Source organism: Triticum aestivum, chromosome 6D (genome assembly GCF_018294505.1).
Source record: "Triticum aestivum cultivar Chinese Spring chromosome 6D, IWGSC CS RefSeq v2.1, whole genome shotgun sequence".
NCBI lineage: Eukaryota > Viridiplantae > Streptophyta > Magnoliopsida > Poales > Poaceae > Triticum > Triticum aestivum.
In genome coordinates this window covers 151660315-151673915 of record NC_057811.1, presented here as the reverse complement: position 1 = coordinate 151673915, position 13601 = coordinate 151660315, and the positions used below count along the sequence as shown (strand labels likewise).

At 46.8% G+C, this 13601-nt stretch overlaps 2 protein-coding genes across 3 annotated transcripts in view; one reads left to right on the top strand and one right to left on the bottom strand.

Moving 5' to 3' along the window:
- The first annotated feature begins 301 nt into the window (after positions 1–301).
- LOC123144228 (uncharacterized) lies at positions 302–6117 on the top strand. The gene is made up of 7 exons (XM_044563305.1): positions 302–815; positions 1194–1253; positions 1449–1697; positions 2017–2093; positions 5158–5234; positions 5323–5455; positions 5545–6117. Exons 1-7 carry the CDS (start codon positions 407–409, stop codon positions 5698–5700), a joined length of 1161 nt encoding a protein of 386 aa, XP_044419240.1. The 5' UTR covers positions 302–406; the 3' UTR covers positions 5701–6117.
- A 909-nt stretch (positions 6118–7026) lies between these two features.
- The window catches only part of LOC123144227 (leucine-rich repeat receptor protein kinase MSP1-like), an 8149-nt gene continuing 1574 nt past the window's right edge, over positions 7027–13601 (bottom strand). Inside the window, exons 1-2 of one of the 2 annotated variants that reach the window (XR_006471339.1) lie at positions 11844–12427; positions 10870–11271 (exon numbers count right to left, since the gene is read on the bottom strand). Coding sequence is in view for 1 of the 2 variants with exons in the window: in XM_044563304.1 (XP_044419239.1) it covers positions 7396–11271 (3876 nt within the window). In the remaining variant the exon portion in view is untranslated. Of the gene's footprint in view, positions 11272–11843; positions 12428–13601 lie in introns of those variants that run through there. The other variant, XM_044563304.1, reaches the window with a different exon arrangement.

The following is a 13601-nucleotide window of genomic DNA, read 5'->3' as shown; positions in this document are numbered from 1 at the left end:
GCGGAACTGTATCTACAAAATGTCGCTATATCGTCTGACTCACAGCTAGCGGTGAATGCCATAGCCAAAGGATTGAAGGAAAGCTATGGAACTATTATCGACGAAACTAAATTCCAAGCAGCCTTTTTCACTTGTAACTTTTCTTTTGAATGTCGTGCTGTGAATTATGAAGCACATAAGTTAGCGAAGTATGCTCTTAGACTCGATCATGAGGGTCAGGTTTGGTTTGGCCAACCTCATGACCCAACTTGTATCCCACCTTGTGTGGAGTTTGATGAATAAAATTTTGCCTTACCCTAAAAGAAAAATCAGTCATACCGGACAGGCCTGACGAGTGACGACCGGCAGCGGGCGACGCCACGACGGTCACAGCGAAGCAGAGCAACCCACCTCCGCGACCGCACCAATGGCGACCACCTCTTGCTCCTCGCCGCTCACCTCCACCGCGGCCCTCTCCGCCACCCAACAGGCCTCCCCCTCCTCCAAGCGCTTCCTCCCCTTCCCGCCCCGCCCGCCGCGCCCCGGGACTCGCCTCCGCGCGGGCTCACTCAGGGAGTGGAGCGAGTTCGAGGACGCCGTCGAGAGCAAGGACCTCTCCCGCGCGCTCCGCTTCCTGCAGTCCGTGGAGCCCGCGTCTTATCCGGAAGCGGCCACGAATGCGGCTACGCAGGTGGCTCTCCCCCTGTCGCCGGGGCGGGACTGGGAGGTGCTGGACACCTGCATCGACGCAGATGACATGCGGCTCGTCGGCCGGGCGTACCAGTTCCTCTCCGACCGCGGGGTCCTCGCCAACTTCGGCAAGTTCAAGAACATAGGTAAACGGCGATCTCTCGTTAATTGTCCCATTTTTTTTGCGTGATAATTGAATGGGTTTGAGGGCCATTTTATCCAAAATTAATATCCCAGTTGCGAAACTGCCTTCAAATTTGTACTTGGTGTAGAATTCGGTTTGTTAGCTGTTAGCAATGTTCGATGATGTCTGCGGGGTTCATGGTAAAATCCAGCATTCTAGCTTGTATAAGGTAGTTGGCTATGTAGAATGCGAAGCTGTGAACTGATCTGAAAGTGTTTCACTATACCGATTCAGTCAAGGAATGCCCTGAAATTTTGCACCTGGCTTGCTCTGTATTCACAGCAATGCACTGATAGTTTTCATTTAGGTCAAGAGATATTTTATACCCTTTTTGCTGCAGTTCTGGAGGGACCGAGAGAAGTTACGCCGACAATTTTAAAGGAGATGACAGGCCTGGAAGGTGAAAATTGAGGCAATATTCTCTTTCTTTCATCTGTGTTCTTCCTTATTCGAACATTGAAGTGGCATTCTTTTTTAAACTCATACTGCAACACTCCTTGTCTTACCCGTGGATATGTGAAATAGGATAATGCACCAATTTAGGACTTCACCTTCTTATGTAGCCCTTATCTTCTTCATGTTTTACTTTTCTCAGCTGCAAAGCTTGCACCAAAGAAGTGGGGTCTCTCAGGAAATTCTCGTTATGTTCTGGCTACTTTTTTTGGTGGTGCATCTTTTCTACTAACCCAAGGAGTGGATGTACGGCCTAACTTGGCTGCGATATTGGCGTTAGCAACCGGAGATGCGCTTTTTCTTGGCGGTACTTGTGCTGCACAAATCTCGTGTTTCTGGCCTCCATACAAGCGCAGAATCCTTGTACATGAAGCCGGACATCTTCTTACTGGTATTTTTTTCCTTCAATGTCTCACACTGTTTTATGGTCTCAAGTTCCTGTATCGATCCAACCTTGGGATGGTAGATTTTATTTGTTAGTTTTGCAGTCTGTATTTGCACTGTTCAGGATATCGGTAAGGTGACGATAAGGGATAATATAGGCGAATCAGTCAGTTAATTGGCCGATAAACCAGTTAATCAGCTATTCGGTGACCCACCGAGTAGCGATTAACTGACCGATATTTGGAACAATGGCTATTTGTATAGCATCTGACTACTGAGACTAGTTTTTACCCTAACACATCTTACTTTCATGAACTTGTGTCTAGCTTATCTAATGGGCTGCCCCATACGAGGAGTCATCCTGGATCCCTTTGTGGCACTGCGGATGAGCATTCAAGGCCAGGTACCACCTTTACTATTTTTTTATTTATTTTTATTATATGTATGTTGTGCTAGATGTTTTTTATGTTTATTATCTGATGAAGTAGTGTAATTTCTGTCGTTTCAATACATCATCCCGCCTTCTCAAAATTTTGAGTTTAGTTTACTTAGAAGTAACAAATGTTCTACTGCCATCACTAGCAAGTAGTGTGACTGAGTTCAATCTGCCCATGTTCCTGCATACATTATTAGGAAAGTATGCACACGTATTTTGTTTTCAAGTTGGATTTAGATGCAGTTTTAGAAGTCTTTGCTGATCTAGAAGGCTAATACACCTCACCAAGTTGGTATGTAGTAGCCAAGACTAAAGAAATATGTCTTGTAAGAAGTGGCTGAGCTAGCTGGCCTTTGGAGCCTGGGCAAAGCCTAACTGTGGCTATGGTAGTTTTAAAAGAATAGGTCCTTGACCCAGTTCCATTGATCACTAAACCAAATCGGTTCAGGTTTTACATCACCAGTCCATGGGGGAATAGCAGAAGCGTTACCCCAGCAAAACAAAAGTAAATAATAAGTTCAGAGAACGTCTCATACATCTATTAACCGTGTTACAAGGAGACAACAAAAGACATCCACACAACCAGAACCCCAGATCGCACTCAGATGTTGGGGACGACATGAAGCATCATCCCATTCTCCACGAATTTCAGTGAGGTGGCTTCCAGCTGGCGGCCCAGCGCACAAGACAGGCCGTAGTACCTTCCCAGGCTTCAGAATTAGCATGACGCGGCCATGGGAACTCCATCTTCAGAGACTCAGGATGGAACCACTCTGTCTATCTGCTCTCTTGCACCCTCCGAGCACAGGAGCCGTCACTGAAAGAAATGCAGCAATTTTCCGCCAACTCACCGCATTCCAGACAAATATGTGCTGATTAAAGCAAATATGGTTATGAAGCTTCCACAACCCCCATAACGTCATTTGCTACTTTATGGTTGTATATTACTTATCCACAAACAGGCTCCAGCCTCAAAGTAAGTTAGCAATGCCTGGAAGTCCAGTGAAATGAGAGATCACTTTCCAAGCATGCATGCCTCAGCTTCAGAGCAGAGTACACATGATAGATCAGGCACATTCTGTCTTTTATTCAAATTGTCTCTAGTTAGGAGCCTGTCATTAGCCAGTAACCACAGGAAAATGTGGATTTTTGGTGGGACAGCTAGCTTCCAAACAGCAGGAACATGTACAGGCATAACTCCTTAAAGTTGATGATAGTGTAAAATTAACTAGCAGAGTGCATCCCTTTTGATTCAAACTTCCAGATAATAGCATCATCATACTCATTAATCTGAAGCGAATTAGTAATATTTTTTCGAGAAAACGCAAAGGATTTGCGCTTCATTGCATTGAAAAGATGGGGGGATTACAGTCCTCCTAGGAGGCTAGTGTTACAAGGGTCAGGTTCCCCTTCAGTGGACATCCCAGGATGTGGGCAGAACAACCCTGAGCCCATTCTGATCTACACATCTTCTAAAAGTATGAATCACATCAAACTGTTTGTTGAGCCCATTCTAATCTACACATCTTCTAAAAGTATCTTTTATATTGCACCCAATCCCAGATGTCAGGGAAATATTATGCCCATATAACTCCTAGAATTGAATAGCAAGACTTGAGGTGCCAAACCAATGGTCTTCCAAGAACTTCACCTTTTTGATATTTCCAACCTTCCACTGATATCCCATCATACCACCTTTTGCAGCCCATAAGACACCCTCCAAAAGGGAGAGATATCATTGGTAGGACAGGCAAATAAGTTTGGGTCCTGAGTTCTATACTTACAAAACAATTATCTGTTTCTAGAGTTTGTTGTCATTTAAATGGTACTCCCTCCGTCTCATAATGTAGGACGTTTTTTTGACACTAGTGTAGTGTGAAAAAACATCTTACATTATGGGGCGGAGGGAGTATCTTTTAACCCAAGGTCTAGAAGACACACGTTCATATCTGTATCCCTAAACCACCAAATTATTATTTTTCCCGTGTCAACAGATACCAATGGGCTCCAAATTCTTTTTTTCCTGTGTCAACAGATACCAATGGGCTGGATGATATTTATGATGTCCTTCATAATCATCCAGAAGTAGTATGCCATCTGAGAATTTATGAGAGCTATAGCCCATTTAGGGAATTTAATGACACTCATCATGTAAATAGGAATATTTGCTTAGCAGGATAGAATAAGAACTAATTTCTCACTATCAATGACAGATTGCAAGTCCTCCTTTCTAAGTTTGTTATAGTGCTAGGGGACTCCCAAGATACTTCATAGGAAATTCCCCTAATCTGCAACATAAGGTTTGGGCATAAGTTTGGCTTAATCAACATCGATGTTGATAGGCATAAGTTCACACCTGTGACGGATATTTGTTCCAAGCAAGAGAGGATCCGCTTAAGGATCATGGCAGATTTTTTTTTCAAACCAGATATTAAACCATGCCTAGCAGATTTCATCAGCATTCTGGTGAACACTCAGTTACTAGGTTAAATAGTAAAGGAGAGATAGGGTTGACCAACTTCAAAGAAGTTGCTATTGATGTCATTAATTCTAACACCAACAGATCCATTATAGAGCAAGGATTGTATCAGATTCATCCATTTAGCACCAAAGCCTCTCTGGTGCATCATAGAATTAAGAAATTCTCTATTTACTCTATCAGGCCTTCTCATAATCTAGCTTAAACATAGAACTAGATTGCTCGCTGTGTGCTACATCATAAATAATTTCATGTGCATTGATATGGTAGTGAACTTTTGCCCAAAAATTAGTCATCTTCAACCTCAAACACAGCACTGTTTCTACTAAAAAAATAAAATATTGTTTCTAAGGGAGGCCCAGCTGAGCCCGGCCAGCTGCCCAGGGTTGCCAGGAAGTGGCTCCGCCAGTGCCCGTAAGAGTAAGACTATAGGATTAGACTTCCCTGTTTTTCTTTGTGCAGATTGTGGCACAATCTGTCAAAAAAATCCTGAAGGATCTGAGATATGCTTTTCATAGAGATCTCAAGATGTGTAATCTCACACCTCTGCAGGCAGGAACACAGTTCTGGGATGCAAAGATGGAGAAAGAACTTGGTGAGGGTCATCTGTCTAGTACAGCATTTGACAGGTATGTAACCAGGCGTTATGTTTCGATTTCAACACTTGGCGTTGTTGGACATTGTCTCTTCTGTACTGAAGCGAGATCGTAATTGCAGATACTGCATGATTCTGTTTGCTGGAATCGCCGCAGAAGCACTTGTATACGGGGAGGCAGAAGGAGGAGAAAATGACGAGAATTTATTCAGGAGTTTGTGTGTTCTGCTCGATCCTCCGCTTTCTGTCGCACAGGTCCATATTCTTCTTCTGATGTGTCTCTTCTTACCTTTGTCTTAATAAACCAAAACAGTCCATGAGTATCTTTCGTTGCTTATTACCAGATGGCAAATAGAGCTCGCTGGTCGGTGATGCAGTCTTACAACCTCCTGAAGTGGCACAAGAAAGCGCATAGAGCTGCCGTCAAAGCACTCGAAAGCGGACATGGTCTCAGCGTCGTCGTTAGGAGGATCGAAGAAGCCATCGCCTCCGACAGATAGCTGGAGATGTTGATATCTTACACGTATTCGTGCCGATAAGGTTTACTTAATGAGAGGTTTCAGCAATGCAAAGAAGTTTGACGCACACAAGAAATCTTGCTACTTGCTGAGGCAAGAAGTGGAGTTAAGCTGGGATTGCACGCGCTCTTCAATGAAAGTGTAACCATATAGTATATCTCGTCGATCCATTGATGTGGGTAAAGGAGGAAAAGGATCATCTGATGCATGTGTAGCTAGATGAGCTCCCGTGGAAATTTGCAAGCTGGGAAAAAGCTATGTGCTTGGTGTTGTTGCCAGTATGCCATAAATGTGCACATATATAGGAGATGTAAAGAAGTGATGATGATGAATATTTTTTTGTACGCTTGACAAATATAAACATAGGTAACAATAGATATAGCTTTTTGTTTCAGTGCATTTGACAGCTATCTGGTTGATTGGATGACCTATCGTTGTCTATGGCTTGATTCCATGCTCCAAACATGATATAATCCTCGGATATGCAGAACTCACAACTCTATTAGAAAGTAGAATGACCAACTTTTACAAGAATTTTCAAGTGGATGAGATCGATCAAGTGGTCTTAGTTGGAGATGGGATTGCACGTTTTTATGGATTGAACGAGATTCAAGCAGGAGAAATGGTGGAATAGCGGTGTAAAAGTTTTCTCTTTTGATATAAGCCCACATGCCCACTCTTCTATCCCACCGCTATCAGTGGCCTCGTGATCTCCATGAACAGAGATCACTACTAAAAAGCTATAAATATAAGGACTCGAACCAGAATTTCGCCTCTGCCACTTTCAGTTCATTGTGTGGACAGAAACATTTGCAGAGGACGCGTCACTCGAAGTCGAAGCTATGAAACAAACGGCCTCCATTTATGTTTGCTCGCTTGCCGATCGAAGCAGCTCTAGACTTCAGACTCAGGGAATAATACAACCTGCCAGTGCAAGGTCACAAAAATAAGTTCTGAATTATACCCCTCAGCTTCAGCATTGTAGTACTTGTTCTTAAAAACAGCATCTCAGCAACTCTAGACCCCTAGGACACACATCCATGCATTTGAGACAAGTGAAAGAAAACATTGCCTATTTGCACGTCCAGTATAATGTCTTGGAGCTGAACTCCCTTTTTTTTTTTTTTTTTTCTTTTTTGCGAATGGTCTTTTAGACTGGCAGGTTCTAGTATATACAGTATGAAGCAACCAACACACTGCGAATGGAAACGCTCCCAGGCATTGCATCTCCCGAGCTTGCCACACATATGAACTGCCAGATCAAGGAGACGGTGCATATATATCTTGTAACCAGCTAAAAACTCAAAAGAAGAGTCACAACATTATTTGAGGATGCATGTATAGCACTTCAGCAGCACCGTTGCTGCAGTGACTCGTCACATTCTCCAGATAACACTCTGCTGATACAAGCTTACAACGATTGGGCTGTCGCCTTTCAGAAATGAAATGAAAAGAAGAAAGGTTATCTCTCGCAAAAAGGGTTTATCATTGGCCTGCATTATGCCACAGAGTTGTTCCTATAGCATTCGCCGGCTTCCTTCTTGAATGGACGCAATAGCCCTGCGGCGAACATCAAAAAAGGAGAATCTGAAGCTTAATCTGGCGATTTCCAGTTCACACGGTAGCAAAGAGCATGCTGTCTTGTCTGGATCACATGCCCTCCCTGGAGAGAGACTGTCACCACCGGAGGTCCGCTCTGGAGAGTGTCGTCGCCGGAGGCGCGTTTTCCATCATCCGTGTCGCTTTCAGGCCCTTCACCACCTCCAGCATGGTCGGCCTCGCCCACGGGTCGTCGGCGGTGCAGTCCCGGGCGATGGCGAGCACGCGCGCCATCTGCTGCCTGCATGCGCCCGAAGCCGGCAGGAGGCAGGGATCGAACACCTCCTTCTCGCGGCGGCACGCCACCATCCACTGCACCCAGCCGACGAGGCTTCCGCCGCCTTCATCCACCTCCTGCCCCGTCGGCTCCTGCCCGGTCAGCAGCTCTAGCATGACGACGCCAAAGCTGTAGACGTCGCCCCTCGCGGTGCATCGCATCGACAGCCCGTACTCCGGGGGGATGTAGCCGAGCGTGCCGGCAAGGTTGGTGCTGACATGGGTCTCGCACGCGCTGATGATCCTCGCGAGGCCGAAGTCGGAAACCCTCGGCTCCAGGTCCCAGTCCAGCAGGATGTTGCTCGATTTCATGTCCCGGTGGATGATATGGGGCACGAAGCCATGGTGCAGGAACGCCAGGCCCTTGGCAGAGCCGAGGCATATCTTGAGACGGTCCGGCCATCCCAGCGCGTAGGCTGCGTCGGTCCGGTTCTTCCTCAGCCATGCCTCGAGGCACCCGTGCTCCATGTACTCGTAGATCAGGAACCGCTCATCGCCGGAAGCGCAGTAGCCAAGGAGGGGAACAAGGTTAGGGTGTTTCACCTTCCCAATGGTCTCTATCTCAGCTTGGAATTCACGGTTGTCCTGGAGCTGGTGGCCACCGTGCAGCCTCTTGACAGCAACTTGCCGGCCTCCGAAGAGTGCTGCCCTGTAGACAGTGCCAAAGCCGCCGTCGCCTATGATGTGTAGATTACTGAAATTCTCAGTGGCTTTCAAGATATCATCTGCGGCGACCCTCATCAGTGAGTGCTCAAATGTCGCGAGGTTGATACTCAGAGGCTCCCGTGACTTCTTCCCTAGGAGTTTGCTCCTTAAGGTTTCCTCGGAGGTCACCATGGTCTTGCTCGCAGGTACAAGAGCCCATGAGGACCTTCTCTTCAATAGTCTCCGTCTCAAATAAACCCCCAGAAGAACCAATAGAATGATAATGATCGTAATGCCACAGACGATTGCTGCTAGTGAAACTCGATAAGATGGATGAGCCGCCTTGTGATTGATGTTATTAGCAGCACAGTCCGCTAAGTTGTACGTGCCAACAATGTGGTTACCAGAGAAGTTGGCAAACACAAGGTTAAACATATCACATATACCACATGGGATGGTGCCACTGAAATCGTTGCTTGATAAGTCAAGATAGTTCAAAGTGGTAACATTGCAGACAGCTGAAGGCAGGCTCCCGTTGAGGCTATTGCTGTGGATATCAAGAGAGGTCAGCCCTGTGAAGTTGGAGATAGACACATCGAGGCTCCCTGAGAAATGGTTATTGCTTGCATTGAACGTTTTCAGGGCACTCGAGGATCCTTCATCCCCATCGGGACAGGAGAATAGGATTTCTCCAGAGAGGTTGTTGTTACTGACATCCAGACGGCTTAGGTGATGGTTGCAGAGCAAAGACTGGGGTAGATTGCCAGTAAGCGTGTTACCCGACAAGTTCAGCTTATAAATTGCAGGAAGAATGTGGCCTATCTCAGCAGGAATGGATCCATTCAGGCGGTTATTAGACAGAGAAAGGCCCTGAAGTTGTACAGATGGTGCAGACCAAGGAAGCATATGTCCTACTAATGCATTGAAAGACAGGTCAATGGTTGCAAGACCCGTCAGCTCGCCAAGCTCTGCAGGAATAGTTCCATTCAACAAGTTGCCTTGCAGGTATAGTTCCACCACTATAGCACAATCCTTGATCGTTGTTGGGATCTGACCAGTCAACTGGTTGTATGACAGGTCAAGAAGTCGTTGGTGCTGATAAAATCTCAAATCAACGTGAGACGCGCGCGAGAATCCCACACAGATCTCGGAAGGGATAGTGCCTGACAGCTGATTATTAGACAAAGCCAAGCTATTAAGCAGTGTCAAGCGTGATATCTCCCTTGGGATGTGTCCGGTCAAACTGTTATAGCTCAGGTCTAGCGTGACAAGGTTTGTGCAGTTGAAGAGCTCTACCGGGATGTTCCCAGACAACATATTGCAACACAGAGACAATGTTATCAGACCCTTTAGAGTGCCGACCGACCGTGGAATTGGTCCTTCCAAGTAGTTATTGTCAATCCGCAGAATCTTCAAGTGGGAAAGTTCGGCAATGCTCTCAGGGATCATGCCGGTGAGGTTATTATCACTGAGATAGAGTTCCTGAACAGTTGATGACTCCCAGAACTTGTCAGGCAGAGACCCCGTGAAATTGTTCTGGGTGAGATCCAGGCTTACTAGCTGTAGCTCAGCCAAGTATTCTGGTATCTCACCACAGAGCTGGTTAACTTGCAAATTCAGTGTAGTGAGGTTCCTGCATCCTTTGAATGTCTCCTTGATACTCCCTGTCAGATTGTTACTATACAAGTTGAGTGACCGCAGAGAGATAGCTTGACACACCCCGGCAGGGATAGGGCCTGAGAGCAGGTTTTTTCCTGCAGAGAATTCAACCAAATGCTGCAAAGGCAGCAATGGCAGAGGCCCACTGAACATGTTGTTCGCCAACGATATAGACATAATATTCCCCCAGTTTCGAAGCCAATCTGGAATGCGACCCGACAGTCTGTTACCTTCCGCTTTAAAGCTGATAATAGCTTCTAACTCTGCAAGTTCTTCAGGGATAGAGCCAGTAAAATGATTGAAGGACATGTCTATAGCAGTAAGCTTCTTGCAGTTACCAAGTTCTTTCGGTATGGCCCCAGTGAGCCCTGCATGAACTGCTAACAATTTAGTTAGATTGCTCAGTTCACCGACAGATGTTGGGAGTTCAGCAGTGAAGTTGTTCCCTGATATATCAAGAGTCATCAAGCTTTCAAGACCACCGATTGACCGAGGTATGGCACCATTGAACTTGCAGTTGGAGAGTTTAAGCACTTTTAGCCGCTTCAGGTGACCAATCTCTTCTGGAATGCTTCCAGTGAAACCATTGTTCATTAAATTTATAAGTTCCAGGTTTTCCAGTTGACCAATCTCCTCAGGAATTGGCCCAGTCAAACCGTTTGACGACAAAACAAGTCTCCTGAGGTTCACCAATGTGCCTATTCCAGGAAATATTGATCCAGTGAGGCTGTTATTGCTTGCGGCAAGGTATGAGAGCCGGGTCAGATTACTGAAAGCTGCCGGTAACGACCCGCTGAATGTGTTCCTGTTAAGGTTCAGAAACTCCAGGTTCTGCAAGGTTCCCAGCTCTGGAGGAAGGCTTCCAGAGATGGAATTCACGGACATGGATAGCTTAGTGAGGTGCTGAAGCTGACCAATGGCAGGGCTCAGTTGTCCGGAAAGGCAGTTTTTGTCAAGCACCAGTTCTTTAAGCATCTTCAAGTCAAATACTGAAACTGGTAGGGGGCCAGCGAGCTGATTATTGCTCAGGTCTAGGTACTGGAGCTGCCGCAAATTTCCCACAACTTCCGGGAGCTCACCATTGAACTGACATCCACTGACCTTTAACCGAACAAGCAACTGGAATGCCCCGATGCATGACGGAAAAGGGACATAGAGTGGCACATGGGACAGATCTATGGCCACAACCGCGTCTCCCGCACAAGTTATACCTGACCATCTGCATGGAGGAGTTTTTGGATCAAACCAGTCACTGAGAAAGCCTTTCCCTTGAGGAATTGCATTCCTCAGAACAAATAGATTCCTTTTATCAGATTCCGGCGATGCAGATATACGGATAATACAGAGAAGTTGGACCAACAGGTAGAGGCTATCCTGGAAAAGGAGGGGACAATCAAGAGTAAGTATCAGTGCTGAGGTAACAGAGTTTTGAACAATGACAATACATCAAACCAATAAATCTTGCAGGCAAACAAATGAAATAAGGTACTAAAAATATCCCCTCCGTTCCTAAATATAAGCCCTTTTAGAGATTCCAATACCAACTACATACAAAGCAAAATGAGTGAATTTACACTCAAATATGTCTATGTACATCTGAATGTAGTCCTAATTGAAATCTCTAAAAAGGCTTATATTTAGAAACTAAGGGAGTACTTAGCAGAAAAAACTGATCAGGGCATCTTCCATGAGCCAATAGACGATCGTGGATTCAACAAAGCAGAAGGTGATTCAACAAAGCTTAAGCTGGTGTTCTAGATTGGTATATACACATGCTAAATAAGAAATGAGAAATTACTGTGTAAGATTAAGAGTCCCAGGCAAGGGGAATCTGGATACATGCCAATGTAATTCTAAATACCATCGCCAACTTCCAAAGAAAGTGCACGTGCAAGATTGCTCTTGTACAAACTTTCCAGATATGGCATGCCATTTGCAACACTTACCTGATGATGCTACTCTGTCAGGGTCAAAAGGTTCATTTTACACTTTACATTTGTAGCGAAATGCCTCCACACACAGCCAATACATCGAACAGGTTGTGGGCGGCGGCGGACAATCCATCACAGCTCTTTCCTTCTCCCTCTTCTCCGGCAATGCTGTCCGGTGCTCTTTCACCTCGCACATGGTCTCACCGGCAATCGTCCAGCACGTCATGACGTTCCTCATCGTCCGTCGTCACCCCCCACCCGTGGTGTTGGCCTCGACGATCCTGGTGATCGCGGAGGCACCAGCGGGGAAAGGGAGCCGCCAGGGACGGGGCGATGACGACGGAGAGGCAGAGGTCGGCGCGCGGCGAATGGGGCGACGGCGGGGACAGATAAGGGCGCGACGGGAAGCACCAGCGTCGCGTTCACTCGCCCTCGGAGCTACAGTGAGTGGCCCCGATCAATCCGCCGGCCAGCGGCGCACGGCCGGGTACTTGCGTTTACGCGGAATGGTTGCGGAATTCTTGACCGGCGAAGCTCACGGTGAGCTATGCCGGCGGGTAGGGGTGGCGGTGGTGGTGGCGGGACTGGAACGCACAAACTTCTATCTTGCCGGCGGCTAGGGGTCACTGCTCCGACCGCATTAAAATCATTTAATTTAATTGCAAAATGGCTTTATATTTTTTGAGCAAATAAAATGACTTTATATTGAAACGACCTCCAGAAGACCCGTACATACGGAAAATTCACTCGCTGAGGATGTGTCACTGCGACACTGCCATTAGACTGATGTCTGGTTCTACAAATGACTTTATATTTAAGTTTATTTTAGTCACATCCTCATTACTCCTACTTTTTTAGAGTACGACACGGCGTATCATATTTTTATAGAAGGTAGAAAAAAATTACAAAAAACTACCTCTCGCTGCAAAGAGCAAGTGTAGCTTACACCCGGGTCAATCCAAAGATCAACCACCACACACATTACAACACAACGCAAGGAGCCTGCCCTAAGCAAAACAACAAAGCCGCGTCTAGACCAACACCGGTCACCTCAAAGAGCAACAACTACAACCGGACCTCCCTTGCCGATGCACCAACCATCCTAGAATGCATAAAAGGAGATGACGAGTGGATGTCGGGATTCGAACAGACCCAAGCAAGTTATCGTCTTTGACTCACCGGCAACGGCGTGCATTGCGCCGATGAAGATCTACTTGAACTAGCGGCAAGCATCGAAGAACTCACCCGCGTGGCCCGCTTGGCGCCCTCCCCCGCGCGAGGGAGGCCCGTGGGGCGCCGACCATGCTCACCGTCTTTGTGGGCAGGGCGCCGCCACCGCTGCCGTCGGCGGCGGCAAGGGGATCTCATGGAGGCGGGGGCTTCTCGGCGCTAGGGTTGGCGCCTCCAGAGCCGCCCGCGCAAGCGGCCCGAGAGGGGAAAGTGGATCGAACTGGATTTTTGTTAGAAATAAACAAATAGGATTGTCACCCTGGAAGGCATGGGGAGCCCCCTCTGCCATGAACCCCATGAAACTGTCAATCACCTGATCTATCGGTGCATGTTTGCTACGTGGTTCTAGAACCCGCTTGGGATTGTTGTTCTTGAAAAAGCGCCGAAGTGCGAAATCTCCACCTCATGGACGTGTCAACCGCTGTCAGCCCCGACACTACCAATGCCTTCGCCATCTTGTGTTGTTGGCAATTCTAGAAGCACCACAATGGGGTGGTCTTGGGGTTTAGAGGCCTCACACCCTCTCTCTCCCTCTGCTTTTGA

Coding starts and splice junctions, on each gene's coding strand:
- LOC123144228 (XM_044563305.1), top strand. CDS start 407: ATGGCGACCACCTCTTGCTCCTCGCCGCTCACCTCCACCGCGGCCCTC. Junction 816..1,193: donor CGGCAAGTTCAAGAACATAG/GTAAACGGCGAT, acceptor TTTTTGCTGCAG/TTCTGGAGGGACCGAGAGAA. Junction 5,456..5,544: donor CTCCGCTTTCTGTCGCACAG/GTCCATATTCTT, acceptor GCTTATTACCAG/ATGGCAAATAGAGCTCGCTG.